This window comes from Megalobrama amblycephala, linkage group LG24 (genome assembly GCF_018812025.1).
Source record: "Megalobrama amblycephala isolate DHTTF-2021 linkage group LG24, ASM1881202v1, whole genome shotgun sequence".
In the NCBI taxonomy this organism is placed as follows: domain Eukaryota; kingdom Metazoa; phylum Chordata; class Actinopteri; order Cypriniformes; family Xenocyprididae; genus Megalobrama; species Megalobrama amblycephala.
This window is the reverse complement of record NC_063067.1, coordinates 14,380,480-14,399,289: the sequence shown is the minus strand read 5'-3', so window position 1 is coordinate 14,399,289 and position 18,810 is coordinate 14,380,480. Positions and strand designations below refer to the sequence as shown.

The 18,810-nt window shown below is 39.7% G+C and overlaps 1 protein-coding gene across 4 annotated transcripts in view; it reads right to left on the bottom strand.

The window, feature by feature from the left end:
• klhdc8b (kelch domain containing 8B) overlaps positions 1-18,810 on the bottom strand; it is a 136,214-nt gene that overhangs the window by 69,239 nt on the left and 48,165 nt on the right. Inside the window, exon 2 of one of the 4 annotated variants that reach the window (XM_048178167.1) lies at positions 7,068-8,808. The exons of the other annotated variants lie outside the window; for them this stretch is intronic. Coding sequence (XP_048034124.1) covers positions 7,068-7,251 — 184 coding nt within the window. The 5' untranslated portion in view covers positions 7,252-8,808. The remainder of the gene's footprint in view (positions 1-7,067; positions 8,809-18,810) is intronic. 4 annotated transcript variants of the gene reach the window in all.

Sequence of the window (18,810 nt, the reverse complement as noted above, 5' to 3'; positions counted from 1 at the left end):
TACAGTGTAATGACACTTTTGTCATTAATATGTTTATGAACAACTGAAAAAAGCACAAATGTCAGGGCATGTCAAAACTTCTCCAGGCCCCAAATCAGCCTCATACTCCAGGGGGTTAATGTGAGACCAAATATTCACTATAGGGTTCAAATCTGAACTCTGACCCAGGCCAAAACATGAGCTTGATGGACTTGTTCTCTTGTCACTTCTTGGTTTTCTTTGCAATTTAGGCAGATGCATTGTCTTGTTGAAAAATAACATCTGATCATTTCTCTTTAGATAACTTTTCGATTGTGGGAAGCAAGCCATTCTGCAATATTCTCCTGTACGTCGAAGAATTAGGGTGTACTCACACTAGGCACGGTTGCCTTGAAACGAGCCCAAGCACGATTGTCCCCCCTCCCAACTCCCCCGCTGCCTGCACTCACACTGCACTTAACGTTCCAGGCCAGAGCATGCTTACGCCATATACGATGCAACTTTGTGAATGGAAGAAAACAGGAAGAAATGCACTTTCGCTAAGATACTGCTTAATATATTTATAATTTATGCCACGCAGCGATTTTCACTTGCACGTATCAGAGTATTATTACAAAGGCAGCTGACGTTAATGGAGGAATTTGCAGCTTTATTTGCAAACTACAATTCCTGTTCATCAATAAGGTGAGATCTATACCCGCTATAAACTCAAATACACTCAAATTAATTACATGAATTGATAAGTGTACTATCAGAGTAGTAATAAAGATGTTTGCCATCATAATGATGACAGTAGCGCACACAAAAGTAGTAACTGTTCCGTGCTCAGGCACGGTTAGCGCTCACACTGCATGCGAACCGCGCTCGAGCCCAACCGAACCGCGTTCTGGCCCACCTCTTCCAAGCGGGCCAAGGCCGCCTAAACGAACCGCACCTGGGCACAGAATGGCGCGATCGCACTTGTCAAGCGAACTGGGCTTTGGCAGATAAACGCGCTCAGGCGCGGTTCAGAGCGCCTAGTGTGAGTACACCCTTTAATGACTTTTCTCAGTGAAGCAGCTCATCAATACCACCAGCTAAAAAGGCTCCCCACACAATGACACTCTTCCTCTATGCTTCACTGTGGTAGAGATGCATTTATTATTATATTTCTGACCAGATTTTCAAAGACACCGCTCTGGAGCATCACCATGCAACTCGTGTTTCATTGTGAATCATCACTTCACACACAACTTCCCACATTCTGCCAAAAACTTCATTCAGTCTTTGATGTTTTTCTGAGACAGCAATGGCTTTTTAAGTAGTGCATTTGCTTAAATGTAGCTTAAATCTAATTTCCTGACCAATAATTTGTGGTTAAGACAATTAAAAGCTTAGTTTTCAGCCATTTTTTTTATGCAGAAGTGTAGTCAAAACAGTGAATTTTAATATTGACCATTTGACCATCAGTTATTGGCCATAACATATCTCACATCTCTAATTACAGAAGCTTATCAAATCACTGAAAACAGACAAGTCATCTCTGGACACAAGTCCTTTTGCTGAGAGCCAGAGACTATGTGTGGCAGTGAAAATATTTACTGATGATTAGTTCCTCATTAGAGTGTGTTGTTTACGTGCAGAGCTGACACTCTTAACATGATTCCCTCTCATATACAGCAGCACCAGACCATGACAGACCTCTCACATCATACTGATAGTACTAAACACAAGCTGTGCCGTGAATACCGAGGCGATGAGTCTGAGATCCTCAGTTAGATATAAACACACAGTCAATCGCATACAGTACACACACAATATAGTTTGCAGCATTTGTCAAGCACTAAACAGAGGCATTAACCTGAGGTGACAGACTGATGATAAACAACAGCAGCTAGAGGCTGTGTGCGTGAAAACAAACCCAGAAACGTGTGCACACACAGGCACCCCAGAGAACACACCTGAGTGATTATGCAAACACAAATCAGAAACATTTACAAAGTAGTGCGAGAACAGTGTGTGTGAGACTGAGACAGAGAGAGAAGCTCCTTGTCTGTCTGCAGTCTACATAGGCAGCATATTAAATGTCATGGAACATTGAATCAGTGAAACATTTGCAACTGATTTCAAAAAAGTTTGACATTAGCATGTCGGTAAGCTAACAATATGACACTCATAAGCTTACAAATAAATAGCACAAAGAAAATGTTGTGTGGAATAATCCATTTTAGTTACTGTAAACAACTTTTAGCAATACTTTTCACTACTCTTTGCACTATTATTAAGTCTATTTTTTTTTTTTTTTGTCTCGCCATCTTGGATTTATTTTTTCATGTACCGTATTTCCTGGAAAATAAGTTGCACCGGATTAAAATTGCATTGAGAGAAAAAAAATACACAGATGAGTCATACCGGTGTATAATACAAATTTTATTATTAAATTCAGAAATGTGAAATACCGTTAAATAAAATTAAATCTGTACAAACATTATAAATCTTTAATCATGTATTTTAGTTCCCCTTACTCCACAACAAATCATTTAAATGCAACTGTATTCAGTTTCAGAACAGAAAAGGAATAAAAAAATATAGGTTTAAAATAAAAACAATTATAGTGGCATTCATTATAAACAACATTTATTATAAATGCCAAGCCTAAACAAATTTAAAGCAAAACAGAAACTACTGACACGTGGAAAAGGGGCACTATACAAATAAACTCACGTATGTCTTGTACAGCACAAACTAAAATATGCACAGTTTGTGCATGTTTTACATGCTTGACATTAATCGTATTATATAATTTGCTTTGGAATATAAATCACAGCATGTTTTAGATGATTAAAAAACAGCAAAATCATATTAAACAAAGTCCCAGCTTTCAAATTGTATAATTTATTAATACATTTCGAACAATAAAAAATGTTTTGTGGCTCTTTAATGTGTCGTGACCATGGCCGTGACAGATTTCTGTAGCGCCTCAGCTTAAACGGCTCGTGAACTGATCATCTCTTCCTACTAGTTAATTTATAGCATCAAATAAACATGAATGAACATCAGAAGGAATGTTGTTTCAAACGCGGAAAGATGTCAGTACACATCATTTTTCAAGTTTAAGTCCACCGAGGTTAAACTCCTGACTGCTTTGTCCGACAAAATGGCTTCGGCGTTATGACTGGTTAGATCGCTTGTCAATCAAACTCCCGGCGAAGGGTCAATTGGCTGAACATAAGTTCACAAAACTGGTCTGAATGATTTATATGATCCGATTCTCAAGTTCATTCAATGAAGTGATCGCAATGATGAACCGCTTACTATCAGTGAATAACAACTTAAATTTACTCTATTTGTCACACAACTCTATTGTATGGCTTTAATATTTGGAATATTGCTTTTGCATGCTTTTTGAAGACTTTAGTATACAGTGCATTGCTATTGCATTGAATCCTGCTCCTGGAGGGCTATTCAATTCCAATCGTGCTCCAACACACTTACGTGTTAAACCATGAACACATTGATTAGCTGGTTCAGGTGTGTTTGATTGGGGTTGGAGCTAAACTTTGCAGGATGGTAGCCCTCGAGAAGCAGGGATGGAGACCCCAGGCGTAGAGTAAACTACTTATTCAAATTCCTCCTTTTGTGTTCCATGGAAAACAGAAAGTGATATAGGTATAATAAAATCAATAAAATGAGGATGGCTAAATTATAATGAACTATTTCTCTCTTTATGATGCCTACCTTTAGGAACAACCTTACAATGCTTCCTCCATAGGAAATAAGTTTTAGAAAAGAAAGAAAGAAAGAAAGAAAGAAAGAAAGAAAGAAAGAAAGAAAGAAAGAAAGAAAGAGGTCTATGTTTTCAGGTTTTTGCTGGCAACCGTGAACTGGAAGAAAGTACTTGTACTGATGGAATTCGTGACATGTCTGATTAAATCACAGTGAGAGATGCTGCTAGACCTCACCAGCACACAAACTTATACCATGCTGCATCACAAACATCCATCAAAAACAGCCCCATAATCTTTCACATATAGCCATTCTCCACTCTAGAAATAAACAGTGAGACAAACAGGAAGTTACAGGACAAGCAAACCATTAGTGTTATAAAAGGGCACAAAACACAAGTGGAATACAAAACACATAATCTCTACCAATGACGTCTCAAGCTCAACACAGGAAGTCTGGATTCACTCTTGTGGAGTGGAAGAATGTTAACTCAAAATGACAGTTTGGTTTTCCATGAAACGTACAAAAATGGAGCTCTGTTCAATTCTTATGAAATTTTCATTGCAATCCATCCAGTTTGAAAGTATCGGCATGAGTTTGCATGTGATCAAGAGTTTAATTTGAATGTTAAAGAGGTCTGAGATAACTCACTAATAGAAAATTTCAACTGATGTCTCCGAGATCAAGAATATGAGTCTGATGTCACAGTGACATGAATTTATATATATATATATATATATATATATATATATATATATACACACACACACACACACACACACACCCTGACAAAAGTCTTGTCGCCTATCCAAGTTGTAGGAACAACAAATAATAACTTGACTTTCTAGTTGATCATTTGGAATCAGAAGTGGCTTATATGAAAGGCAAAGGCCTCTAGATTATGCTTATTTTACCAAAATAAAATCTTATCATGCCTTGATTTTTAATTATTTAATTAGGACAGAAAGGTCAGACTTTGCTTAGACAAAAGTCTTGTCATCTTTAAAGGATTCAACCAATCACAGATTAGAGTGTCACCTGTGACAAATACTGTAATTAACACATTCCCAGGTGTGTAGAAGAACCCCAGCACACCCAACCTTCATTTGAAATGCATCCTGACCTCTGACAGCAAGCCAAAGATTCAACCACAGACCAAAGTGCTGATCATCAAGAGCCTGAAGACCAAGTCTCCTGCTGAGGTGGCAGACATCTTTAATGTATCTAAACGTCAAGTGGAAAGGATAAGAAAAAGATTTGAAGAAACTGGTGAAGTTCATGACAGGCAGACCCCATAAGACAACTGTTCGAGAGGACTGTTTGTTGGTTCGACAGTCCAGGGCCAGCCCTTTTTCAACTGCAGCAGAGCTACATAACGACTGGTCACCAGAAACCCCTGTATCTACAAAAACAGTTTGTCGAATTCTGTCATGCAGTGGTCTCAATGGCCGAATTAGTGCTCAGAAACAAGCATTAAACAGAAGACAACTAAAAAATCGTGTTGCATTTGTCAAGGCCCATAGCTTGCAGGAAGGATGGACTGCGGAAAAGTGGCAGAAGGTTGATTTTTCCGATGAATCGTCTATTGAACTGCATCCCAATAGTCGCAAATACTGCAAAAGACCTATCGGAACCCGCATGGACCCAAGATTTACACAGAAAACGGTCAAGTTCGGTGGAGGAAAAATCATGGTTTGGGGTTACATTCAGTATGGGGGCGTACGAGAGATCTGCAGAGTGGATGGCAACATCAACAGCCTGAGGTATCAAGACATTCTTGCTGCCCATTACATTCCAAACCACAGGAGAGGGCAAATTCTTCAGCAGGATGGCGCTCCTTCTCATACTTCAGCCTCCGCAGCAAAGTTCCTGAAAGCAAAGAAGGTCAAGGTGCTCCAGGATTGGCCAACCCAGTCACCAGACATGGACATTATTGAGCATGTCTGGGGTAAGATGAAGGAGGAGGCATTGAAGATGAAACCAAAGAATCTTGATGAACTCTGGGAGTCCTGCAAGAATGCTTTCTCTGCCATTCCAGATGACTTTATTAATAAGTTATTTGAGTTATTGCTGAGACGTATGGATGTAGTCCTCCAAGCTCATGGGAGTCATACACAATATTAATTCTTTTTCCACTGCACCATGACTTTACGTTCTGTACTGTGCATTATTTCTGTTAAATGACAAGACTTTTGTCTAAGCAAAGTCTGACCTTTCTGTCCTAATTAAATAATTAAAAATCAAGGCATGATGAGATTTTATTTTGGTAAAATAAGCATAATCTAGAGGCCTTTGCCTTTCATATAAGCCACTTCTGATTCCAAATGATCAACTTGTTGTTCCTACAACTTGGATAGGCGACAAGACTTTTGTCAGGGTGTGTATATATATATATATATATATATATATATATATATATATATATATATATATATACACACACACACACACACACAATCAATTTGATAGATAGACAGACAGACTTTAAACTGAATAACTTCCCCACAGGGCTGAGTGTATAAGAGTCTCTTCAGGGAAGTGGGTTAATCGTCAGTTTGATTACATCATTAAGAGATGTTTTCCAGGGGCATACAGGAGAGGGTGTTGAGCTAGTCAAGCAGAAACAGACAGATGGCTTCAAGTCTCATGGCACAAGCAGCAATGTTATTACCTCAAATACACTCCAAGTGAAAAATATGAGGAGAATTCGTCATTTCTTAATGATCGAAGGGAATTGTAATGCATTTCTAAAATTTTATAATACAAGAAATAAATTTCAGACCAGTAAACTCGATACATGGTGTTGATTAGAGTAACTGCTTGATTGCTACTGGAACAGCTGAGCTTTTACTGAGAGCTGAAGAGGGAATTCAAGCTATTTTATCTGAAAGTGATATCTATTCCACTCCAGCACCTGCACAAACATCTGCCACAAGCATTTTTTCTCTGATAAGAACCTTGATTTTATGTATGAATATTCCTGTTTTAATAAAAAAAAACAAAAAAAAAAACCTTTTTGTCACGGTTATGGTGATACGGTTATTTTGATGTTCTGTTTTGTTTAACTTAGTTCCTGTTTCTCTGCTCTGTTTAATTTTGGTTTCCTTGGTTTCTGATTATGTCCCTGTTTGTTTATATGGTTACTTATTATCAGCTGTGTCTTATATAGTTCATTGTTATCTCCTGCATATATACTCCCTGTTCAGTTCAGTCCTCTGTCGGATATTGTCTATGCGAAAGGTGTTGTTTTCTCCTGTGTTGTTCTAACAATCTCCTGCGTTTATAATAAAAGACTGTAGTATTCCATGTTTGTGCATGTTGCTTATCACACCAACTCATTACAGAATAACCAACCTTAAAAAGAGAAAAAGAAATTAACTTACCAGCACTGCGTCTCCCCCTCCATGAGCAGAGGACTTTGGTGGAGTATCTGGGGTACGTGTTGCTGCACAGCGGTTCTCCTAGCACCATCTGCAAGGTGGAGAAGGAGCCCAAGCCTACCACAGACCACACACTAGAGTCTGCCACCTGTGTTGTCCTGAAGTCGAGGTGCGCTGCCCAGTCCATCCCAGAGATAGGTGGGGACCACTGCCTTATCGACCTTTGGTCCGCAGATCCATTTCCCTCCCGAGTCCCCACCCTCAATTCGACACCTTCCCCACCGGTCCTGTCCGGTTGTCTGGATGCTTCGGTCCCATCCGGAGACCTCCTCCTATGCTGCCGCCCTACTTCCTGGTTCCATTCAGTCCCCTGAATCCGCCGGCTCCACTGGTGTCATCCAGCTCCTTGGCTCTTTGGCGGGATTCCCAATCAGCAGCTCGTCACCTCAGCTTTACCTCGGTCCTCAAGGCTCACGACTCCACCTCAGCCCGTCAGCTCCGCCCTGGCTCTGCAGTCCCTTGGCTCCACCATGGTCCGACAGCCATTAGGACTCCTCCGGTCTCCTTCGTCCCTCATCAGTCATTGCTCTGCCTCCGCCACAGACTTCGGAACCCTCGACCCTCCACCCCTTCAGCTCCTCCGGGCTCCTCTTTCCCTCTGGCTTCCCCATTGTCTTTACTCCCTCTGTCGTCGCCTCGGTCTCATGATCCAGCGGCTCCACCTTGGCCATGGAATTCACTCTGCAGTTCGAGCTTCCTATCGCATAATGACATATGAGTGGGAGCTTTGTGAAAATTTGTGAAAAGCCAATGTTCCCGATTGAGATCACTCATATAGGTTGCTGCATCCAGGAGAAGCAAAAGTAAGTACTGTCAAACTGTCATGAACGCACTCAGGACTGTTTGCCGAGGCTGTGGATTACAGGTACATGTTGTAAATAATGTTCAGTTTCTTGCACAGACTGATCGTTTCGCTTCATAATCGTCAGGAGCCACAGGTATTAATTTTGCTTTGCCTATACATGTTTTTTGACCTTCAAAGTGACTGTAGCCATTGACTTGCATTATACAAATCACCAAGGACCTTTAAAATAAAGTGTAACCCCACGTACTTATTGCACCTTTTAAAAAAATGACAAAACATTAGGCATACAAAATATATTGGTAGAATATTGGTTACTGGATGATATTAGATATTTTAAAAAAAATAATCTGTTTAGCTGTTCATCGAGATAACTGTTTTATGCTAATTATGTCTATTTTTTTATCTAATGCTCACTTAAAGTTAATCTTTAAAAAACAATTTAATAACACTTTAAATGTAATCTTTAGCAAATAATTAACAGCCTATCGACATCAGATAGATTTTTTCATATCAGTACAAATCTATCAGTACTAATCCCTACAAAACCTAAAATCTAGAGCTGACTGACCACATGCTTCCCTTCTGCAGTGCAGTAATGAGGGAGCAGGTTGCAGGACATGCTGGGCCACTGCTGTTGCAGTCTGGACGCATTCAACCACATCCACTAATTAAAACCCTTGGCTTATAGACATCGGCCAATCAGAGCGCTAAATACACACCACTGGGATGAATGGTACCTTAGTGCAGTGCTATACTGAGGTCTGGCACTGAGCTTGAGGATGAGGAGAGGAGCAGTGAAGGCTGACTCATGCACTCCGGCAGAATGCGTCAGCATTGTGGAGATGAAAGCACAAACGATCCCCCTTGATTTACCTGGCACTGCATTAAAGCAAAGGACAGAACGTAAGCCATTAAATGGACTGTCAAATTCATCCCTCATTTGGAACAACAGAGAAAATCCTGTCTGTTATCTTTGAAGACAAGGAGCAATGGGAGAAAGAAATTGGAAAACAGTAGGGAATCAATCCGATGCTTTTAGTTAAGTAATAAATAACTGAAATAAAGTGGAAATAATTACGCTAAAAGTCCACACAAGCAGTGGCTTGCCCTGCATGGGTGACTAGCTGCATATATTACAACAAACGTGCAACGCTGTGCTGTGACCAAAGCTTTAAATTGTACTGAAAAAGAGGCAGGGGAAAGTAGCCTTGTTTAGGCAGCTGTCTCAATGGGGTTGGTGCCGAACAGGGCTTAAAGAGTCTGTCTGGTTACGTTTGGCCTGAACCCAACACAATTATTACTGCTAAGGACAAAAAAAAAAAAAAAAAAAAAAAAAAAAAATCAATCAGCAAAAATTTGGCACATGCTCAGAACTGGCCATACAGGATGCCAGGCTAAATCTCAAGTGACTCGGAGCCTGAGAGCCACAGAACCAGAATCACAACACTGGAACCGACATGTCTCGTCACACTACTGGATGGTGTAGGGCAATTTCACAATAATCAGCTATCTTGTCTACACTCTTAAAGAGACAGCTCATCTGTCATCTTTTAATCACCCTCGTGTCACTGGTCATTATTCCCAGACAGTTTTGAGTTCCAACCGTTCAAATTTGTAGTGTTTCGGTGTTGCAAGAGTATTCCCAATTTAATAATGTGCAAAATGTTTGTTAACCATGCACAATTTAAAAATAAGTAACAATGTTACTGAAAACCGAAACAAAATGTATTATATGATTTGTTTTGGTCCATGAATTACTTTTGTTTTTGAACAAATCTATTGAGTGAATGATTAAATAACTCACTTATAATACACAAAGAGTCACTGGTCACTGCCTACTGGTGTAATGAAATCTGCACATCTCAGATAGAGTGCAAATAATAAAATGAATTCTCTTTCATGTGTCCTTGCGCTTAAATGAACAAATTCACACAAGTATTCTAGCATTTATGTGCATCCTAGTAAACACAGACTGCATCCAAAATTGCAGACTTCCCTACTATATTAGGACTGGGCGATATATCGCATGCGATTGTCACGCACATTTCGTCAGTAAAGCCGGTTCCCTGATTACCGCTAAATCGGCATCACCTGCTTTCAAATGTAGCGGCATTTAATAGACAAAGCCATAGTTCACTGACAAGCCACGCAATATCACGTTCATATCGCAGATGAATCGCCTTCGATAATGAACGCGATATTGCGGAACTTGTCAGTGAACTACGGCTCTGTCTATTAAATGCCGCTCCATTTGAAAGCAGGTGATGGCGATTTAGCGGTAACCAGGGAACCGGCTTTACTGACGAAATGCGCGTGACAATCGCATGCGTTATATCGCCTAGCCCTATACTATATAGTAGGCGAAAAACAGTATGTGACAAAATTAGCATGTCTGAATTCACAGTACTCATAAAAGAGTACGCAAAAAGTACCCGGATGACCTACTTCTTCTGGCGAGATTCTGAAGTGTGCATACGATGGACTCTTTACCATCCCATGAAGCCACAGGAGAGGATTTATGAATGGCAGTGAAGCGACACAACTGACGCTGGTAGGTAGGTCACATGATAATGACAACTTGGTGAGTGTAGTATGTCCGGATTACATTCATACTACACACACTCATAATATGTAGAACATACTTTTTTAGCAGTCATGAAGTATTCATTTATTCAAAATAAGTACCTACTCAAGAGAGTACACAATTTCGATGCAGCCATAGTCCGTTATGGCTTAAGTGAATGGAAACGGTAGAGAAAGACAACGCATGTGTATCATTAAATTGGATCAGTGCAGCTCATAAAGTGACAACAGCCTAATATTCTTGCTGCTGTCTAAAGCAGCAAGTTTGCTGTTAATCAAACTACAAAGAAATCACTCACTGCTCTTCACTGAATAAATGTTTTAGTAACTTTAATAAGGATTAACCTTTATTTAATTTGTATTATAGTTATTATATACAGTGTTATTTTACATTTGATTGCTTAATTCAATTTCTGTACCTGAAAACTACTGTTAGACCTACCTGAAAAACCTTAAAAGCACTGATTATTTCAGTTGTATCTTTGTTCTATTGTATTTATTTGTGCTATTGCTTGTAGTTTAATTATTTGTTAATGACTGTTTACTTGTCTTTAATAATCTTTGAAATGTATATTAGTTAGGTGGTGGTTTTATGGTATTGAAATCGGAACCAAGAATTGTTAAATTTCACTGGTACCTAAAATTTTGGTGTCATAACCTTTTTTTTATTATAATACAGGGATAAATGGGTCAAAAACAACAAAAACAATAACTATTTTATTCATGTATTATATATATATATTTTTTTTTTGTGGTGGGGCAGTGAAATTGAATCATTGAATTCAATTAATTGAATCGAGAAACAAATCGAATTGAGAATTTGTGAATCGGAATCTAATCAAATTGGGACATCTTTATTGATTCCCAGCCCTAATATAATCTACAGAAATCACTGGACTGAATCAAAATCATTGTACTGCGACACCAAGAATGTGGAGATGAAACTGCGCTCAAACACCATTGGTTCTCATTTGTTATGTGATGCATCATTTAGCAAAATACTCCATTCGTGATACATCAGGTTTTGCACAACGTGAGAGTAAATTATGATCAATTTTCCATTTTAGGATGAACTCACCATTTTACGGGTTATTTTTTGCACTTTGCACCAACAAAGCATTTGATGATGATTACAACCCTCTTTTTAGGAGGGTGGATATTAGTATTTCCTGAAAATGGATCAGAGAGATGAATCATTTCATTTCTCCCTATGGCGCCCTTAGCCCCACCCCCATGCCCCCCTGGTGACTATTTAGTGTTTGTGAAGCCCTGAACACCAATTACAGACCTTTCTAAATATAGGAACCTCACAGTGGAGACATAAGGAACCCTCCTACCATAACCACAGCTGTGTTTCTGTGTGTGTGGACATGCGAGTAACTTTGTGTGGGGGTGTGTTCATGCGTTGGCCATCTCATATTAGCTCACATTACTTTACGAGTAATTAAATATCATATTTAATGCTGTATGCAATATGTACAGTGAGTGAAGGCTGAGTGTGTGTTTATCTGTGAGTAATATGGCACTCAGAGAAAAAGATTCACCACCCACTCAGCGTTACAATCAGCGAGGCAGGGGAAATAAGTACATGAAATATACATTAGAGTTAACTATAGCACAACAGCAGAGCTGCAATGCGGTGAGAGAAGCGCAAAAATATTGATATGAAGAAACTTCAGATAACCGTGTGTGTGAGACAGCACTCATTTTCAATATGTTCACTGTGGTCTGTGATAACCCGTTAACACACATTAACAAGCTCTCAAAAGTGCACGTGACAGCACTGTCAAAACACATGTCTTTCAATAATAAATGAAGCACTGCATATCTCAACATGTGAAGCTACAGAAACATGAATCAAAGATGATGGACATGCATGTTTCAAATGAGTCACATGTTAGCATGCACATGCTTCATGTGGCACTACAGGCCGTTCACTGACCGTCTGATGAATATTGCATATGAGTTTGCTGCACATGGGGCTGCATAGCCACAGACTGGTTCACCATCAAAAGCACCTAGAATGGGCATGTGAGTGTCAGAACTGGACCATGGAGCAATGGAAGAAGGTTGCCTTGTCTGATGAATCACATTTTCTTTTAGATCAGGTGGATGGCCAGGTACAGGTGTCATTTACATGGGGAAAAGATGGCATTGGGATGCATAATGAAAAGAAGGCAGGCCGGCAGAAGCAGCGTGTTGATCTAGGCAATGTCTTGCTGGGAAACCTTGGGTCCTGGCATTCGTGTGGATGTTATTTTGACATGTACCACCAACCTAAAAATTGTTGCAGACCATATACACTAGAGGTCTGCGCAGGATGGATTTTTAAGTTCTGCTCCCACAAGGTTATCTACTGCTCTTACCAAAAATGTTAGATTTTATCCCACTTCAGCCCAAAACTTTCATGTTTTGTCCCATTCCTGCCCAAAAAAGCCCTTTGAAAGAGGGCTATGCTGGTTTTTCAGTCCCATTAGATTGTCTTTTTCTGGTGTCTATAGTCTATTTTTACAATTTCTGCACAAACAGCACTTGAGATCTCCAGTTACAGACTTGTGCATGCTGTTATTATTAGATAATTATATTTTGCGGGAGCCCACAATAAATTTCTTTTTCCTGCTTCCTGTACACATATCAGTATCTTCTCTCCTACATCTACATCATTTTAAAACTTGTCCCGGGACGCACTCTGCCGTGGGATTGCAGACCTCTAACGTATACCCCTTCATGGCAATGGTGTTCCTTGATGCCATTGCTCTCTTTTAGCAGGATAATGCACCCTTCCACACTGCAAAATTTGTTCAGGAATGGTTTAAGGAACATGACAACGAATTCAAGGTGTTGCCTTTGCCTCCAAATTCCTCAGATCTCAATCCAATTGAGCATCTATGTGATGTGTTGGACCAAAATCGATGGAGGCTCCACCTCGCAACTTGCAGGTCTTGGTGCCAGATACCACAGGACACATTCAGGGGACCTTCACAATATTAGTCAGGTGGTTTTCAAGTTTTCTAAATACAACACTAAAATAAATGTTTTCTGTGCAACATTTATAGATGCTGCCTTGCCATTCTTTAAATATTTTTTTTTCCACACTGGCCTATTATTATGGTATAATTAATTTTACATAACCCTGCTCCTAAATAGCATGTAAACACACATACAAAAACAACAACAACAAAAACAAGTGGTTACTGTAGATCTGCTATTTAGTCAAAGGTGTGCCTACACAAGACTACGAACGTGGGCATACACTCACATACACCTATAAACCAAACTGAGATAAAGCTAATGAAGCTCATCCCACTTTGCACAAAGGAGAGGAAAATACCTTATTAAAGAAATGCTGCTACATAAGACCCAGGGCACCACTTATTGCTCCCCTGTGAGAATCATATGGAGTAGCAATTTATGGAGCAAGTGTGGTGGAAGGGGTTGAACAAGTAGTTTGTGTGTGTGAGAGAGAGAGAGAGAGAGAGAGAGAGAGAGAGAGAGAGAGAGAGAGAGAGAGAGATAATGAAAGGCTAAGCAGTCAGTGATGCTCCACTGAAAGTTGCTGTCATGCTGAGTGCTACCATATGATGTCTGGAAGCAAAGCAATCTAAAATTGGAATAGAGTAGAATCTGATTGGATCTGTGATTTTCATATAAAAAGACAACATCTGAGTGACAGCAATAAATCCCACTTTCTGTTCAACATCTGCATACATGTCAATGTCTCCTGTTATATTCTGTCTAGCTTGCAAAGCTGTTAACAAAAGCTTTTGTCATCACTTCAGAATACAGTGCATGAGGATAGATTTATATTTAACAACCAGCTTAAAATACTAGTTCACAAGGGGAAAAAAATCATATATGTGACCCTGGACCACAAAACCAGTCACAGGGGTATATTTGTAGCAATAGCCAACAATACACTGTGTGGTCAAAATTATCAATTTTTCTTTTATGCCAAAAATCATTAGGATATTAAGTAAAGATTATGTTCCATTAAGATTTCTTGTAAATTTCCTACCGTAAATATAATTTAAAAAAAAAAATGTTTTGTGCGTGGATATGCATTGCTAAGGACTTCTGGGCAACTTTAAATACTTTTTTTTTGCACCCTCAGATTCCAGATTTTCAAATAGTTATTGTTAGGGGTGTAACGATTTATCGTAGTACGATATTTCGCGTTGCAAACATGTTACGATATGCATCGTAGAGTGATGGCGATACTTTTACGATATGACGGCAGTTTAATCTTATTGGTTGAGCTGCCGACGTGACCTACTCTGCAAGGTGGCAGTGAGAGAAGCCGGTTGTCACCGCATATAAATGGTGTGTCTCAATCAGCTCTCTAGTTTAGTAAGTGTTTCGGGCACACATTGAATCTTGCAAGCAGGTTTAAACGTTTCTCACGTCAGTCTCTTGCATGGTCGCGTGAGAAAAGTCGTGGCTTTCTTTCATTGCAGTGCACAGCAACAGCTGTGCTCACAGAAAAGCAAAAGACGCTTGCGATGCTTTGCTTTAAGAAGTTCTGTGGGGCCGTTCACATATTGCGTCTTTTCCGCGTGCAAGTCAGTTATTTTTTTCAAATGTAGCCGCGCGGCAGGCTGGGATCAACGCGGCCGCGACGCGCATGCAATTCTCAACTTTTCAGAATGCCGCAAGTGCACCGCAGGTCGTGTGACAAGAATCAACCGATCAGCTATGGCCTTTCCGTAACAAAACATCAAAAGCTCAGCCGAACAGCTGACCATAGCTGTACATGGTGGTTTTTATATCTTATCTCCAGTGGTTTTAAATAATATATCTCATAGTAAAACTAATGCAAGGGCTAGAAATCATTTATCCTTTGCAGAAACATCCTGATTCTCTTGGAGAGCTCAGTTCATGGTTGCATAGCAACGACCGACGCCACGGGAGCGCAAGCGCTTTGGAAAGAAGGAGAAGCGGTGCGGCCGCGCCTTCCACGCGTTTTTAGACGCGATATGTGAACGGCCCCTATTCATAATTCTAAGTTCATGTTAAATTTAAAAAAAATTTTCAGTGACAGACAGCCCTATTCAACTGTTAATTTGAATACAGAAGGTTTTTATTAAACCTTGAAATGTGATCTTGTATGTACAACAAGGAAAATGATTGAAATTTGTTCATGTTTTTTGAATAAATCTTGTTTGAATTTCAGTTTCATTTTGTTCAAAATATTGTGATACGTATCGTATCGTGAACTCCGTATCGAGATACGTACCGTATCATGACCTGAGCGTATCGTTACACCCCTAGTTATTGTCCTATCATAAACCATACATCAAAGCTTATTTATTCAGCTTTCAGATGATGTATAAATTTAAAAATCCTTATGAATTGTTTTGTGGTCCAGGGTCACATATAGTAAAAATAAGGAACCCTCATGTTGTTCCAAACCTATATGACTTTTCTTCTGTAAATCACCAAAGGAGAAGTTTAGCTGAATTTTCATGCAACTCTTTTCCATACAAACAGTCTGTCAAGCTCCAAAGCTAGCAAAAAATGGCATGTTCACATCCATGAAAATGACTATGGTTCATAAGATATTAGCATAAACATCAGCTCAAAATTGGTCAGTTAGTGGCGCTAGAGGGTTTAAGTTAGAGACTCCAAATTTGCTATGGTAACAGATCAGACTGTCCTCTATCTGTGTGCCAAATTTCAGAACTTTCCCGCAAGAAGTTCTATGGGCTGCCTTAGACCTCCATGGCAGAAGAAAAAAGAGAAGGAGAAGCATTTTGTGAAATGGGAGTTTTTGCATTGTTAATTTTTTTGTGAAAGTGCTGAGCCATGCATGTTTTTTTATATCAAACATTCATAGGGTTTGATGAGATTACAGCAAATGTGAGTGCCATAGAAATACCTTAGATATATCTCTTCCCTCCCACATCCACTGGTGACTCAGTGAGTATGTGCATGTTTTTAATTAGGTTAGAGTGCTGGCTGGTTAGTCCAAATTTGGACAGGCGTACACAGTGACCCCAGAGTTTTTACGTAATTTACATCGTAGTCATACAACAAAAGAGCCCATCTTTGGCAGTACACGGCGTTACACTATGAGGTATATTTGGACGCATTGGCAGGACTACACAGTGCGCTCTCTTCAAACAGTTTATTCAGTGTGTGAGTGAATATGTGCATGTCAAAGAGATTGAGGGTAAGCGAGTGTTTACTGCTGCACGACCCATAAAATCATTCGTTTTTTTACTTGTAAAAAGAAAATATACATGTTTCATGTTGTGTGAATGCCAAACGTATTGTTTATTTATTAATGCACCTTTATGTGCCTTTTTTTTAGCAAAATCATTTGGAGGGGAAGAATTAAATCCACCTACAATTTTATCACATTCATCCAGAATAAACATGCTAATGATGCTCAATTTGCCGAGCCAAGATAAGCTGCAGACTAAATAGAAATATAATAACCCAACAGCCCTCTTGCTCCCAGTGGCTCACTCTTAATAAAATGGAGAACTGCACCGGTAATGAGGGAAGAAGAAGGAAGTTGAGGACAGACAAGAAGTCTTTTTCATTTTTTAAAGGTGCCCTAGAATCAAAAATTGAATTTACTAGTACATGGAAATGACATACAGTGAGTCTCAAACACCATTGTTTCCTCCTTCTTGTGTAAATCTCATTTGTTTAAGGGTGCGTTCACACTTGTAGTTCGGTTCGTTTGGTTCATTTGGTCCGGACCAAAGAAGAAAAAAACCATTTAGTCCTGGTCCGGTTAGCGTTCACATTGGCAATTTTATCACCGAACCAAAAGATACCGAACCTTAAGGCATAGGGATACATTCACAACGTGATTGGTCGGATTTTATGACGCATTGCCTATTTTGAGACGGAACTTACCGAACATCCAAAACAGTGCTGTTTTCTGAGGTAAATGCGCTCGTTGTGTGTGCGTAGCGGTGCGTAGCCTGCATGTGATGGTATTTTGGCCAGCTGGGAACTCGTGAAGAGCTTATAAAATGTGTAAAGTAGTCAAAACACCGGCGGGAATCCATCCGTCACACACACAAATGATCTGCTGCATGGAGACGCGCGTCTGATGCCTGTCATGGGCAAACTCGCGACTATGACAAGAAAAACCGACATGCGTGAGGATTCTGTCCTTTTTAGGGTCTCGTCTTCCTGTTTTTGGTTCGGTTACATGTCTTTGGTCCGTGCTGCGTTCATATATCATTCGAACCGTACCAGAGTTCGTTTGGAAGCGGACCGAGACCCATCTTTTCAGCGGTCTCGGTCCGCTTGTTTGGTGCGCACCAGGGTTCGGATGGCAGCGTTCACATATGTTCAAATGAACCTCACTAACCTAGCAATCGCACCAGGGTTCGTTTTAATTGAACCAAACATGACAAGTGTGAACGCACCCTAAAAGACCTCCGAAGAACAGGCGAATCTCAACATAACACTGTTACGTAACAGTTGGGATCATTAATATGTACGCCCTCAATATTTGCATATGCCAGCTCATGTTCAAGGCATTACACAAGGGCAGCCAGTATTAACGTCTGGATCTGTGCACAGCTGAATCATCAGACTAGGTAAGCAAGCAAGAACAATAGCGAACAATGGCAGATGGAGCAATAATAACTGACATGATCCATGATTATATGATATTTTTAGTAATATTTGTGAATTGTCTTTATAAATGTTTCGTTAGCATGTTGCTAATGTACTGTTAAATGTGGTTAAAGTTACCATAATTTCTTACTGTATTCACAGAGAAAAAAGAGCCGTCGCTATTTTCATTTTTAAACACTTGCAGTCTGTATAATGCATAAACACAACTTCATTCTTTATAAATCTCTCCAACAGTGTGTAATGTTAGCTTTAGCCACGAAGCACAGCCTCAAACTCATTCAGAATCAAATGTAAACATCCAAATAAATACTATACTCACATGATCCGACATGATTTGAGGGTTATATTAGCTGTGTGAACTTTGTAAATGCACTGTATTATAGTCGAGAGCTCGGGGGGCAGGGAGCGCGCAATTTAAAGGGGCCGCAGCCTGAATCGGTGCATAGTTAATGATGCCCCAAAATAGGCAGTTAAAAAAATTCATTTAAAAAAAAACTATGGGGTATTTTGAGCTGAAACTTCACAGACACATTCAGGGGACACCTTAGACTTATATTACATCTTGTAAAAACTGGTTCTAGGGCACCTTTAAATTGTTCCTTTTCTGGGGTTTTAGCTCCTCCCTCTCCTGAGACACAAGGACAGAATCAAAAGGAAGACATACGTGTACTGCTCAATCAAATAACGTCAACTTCT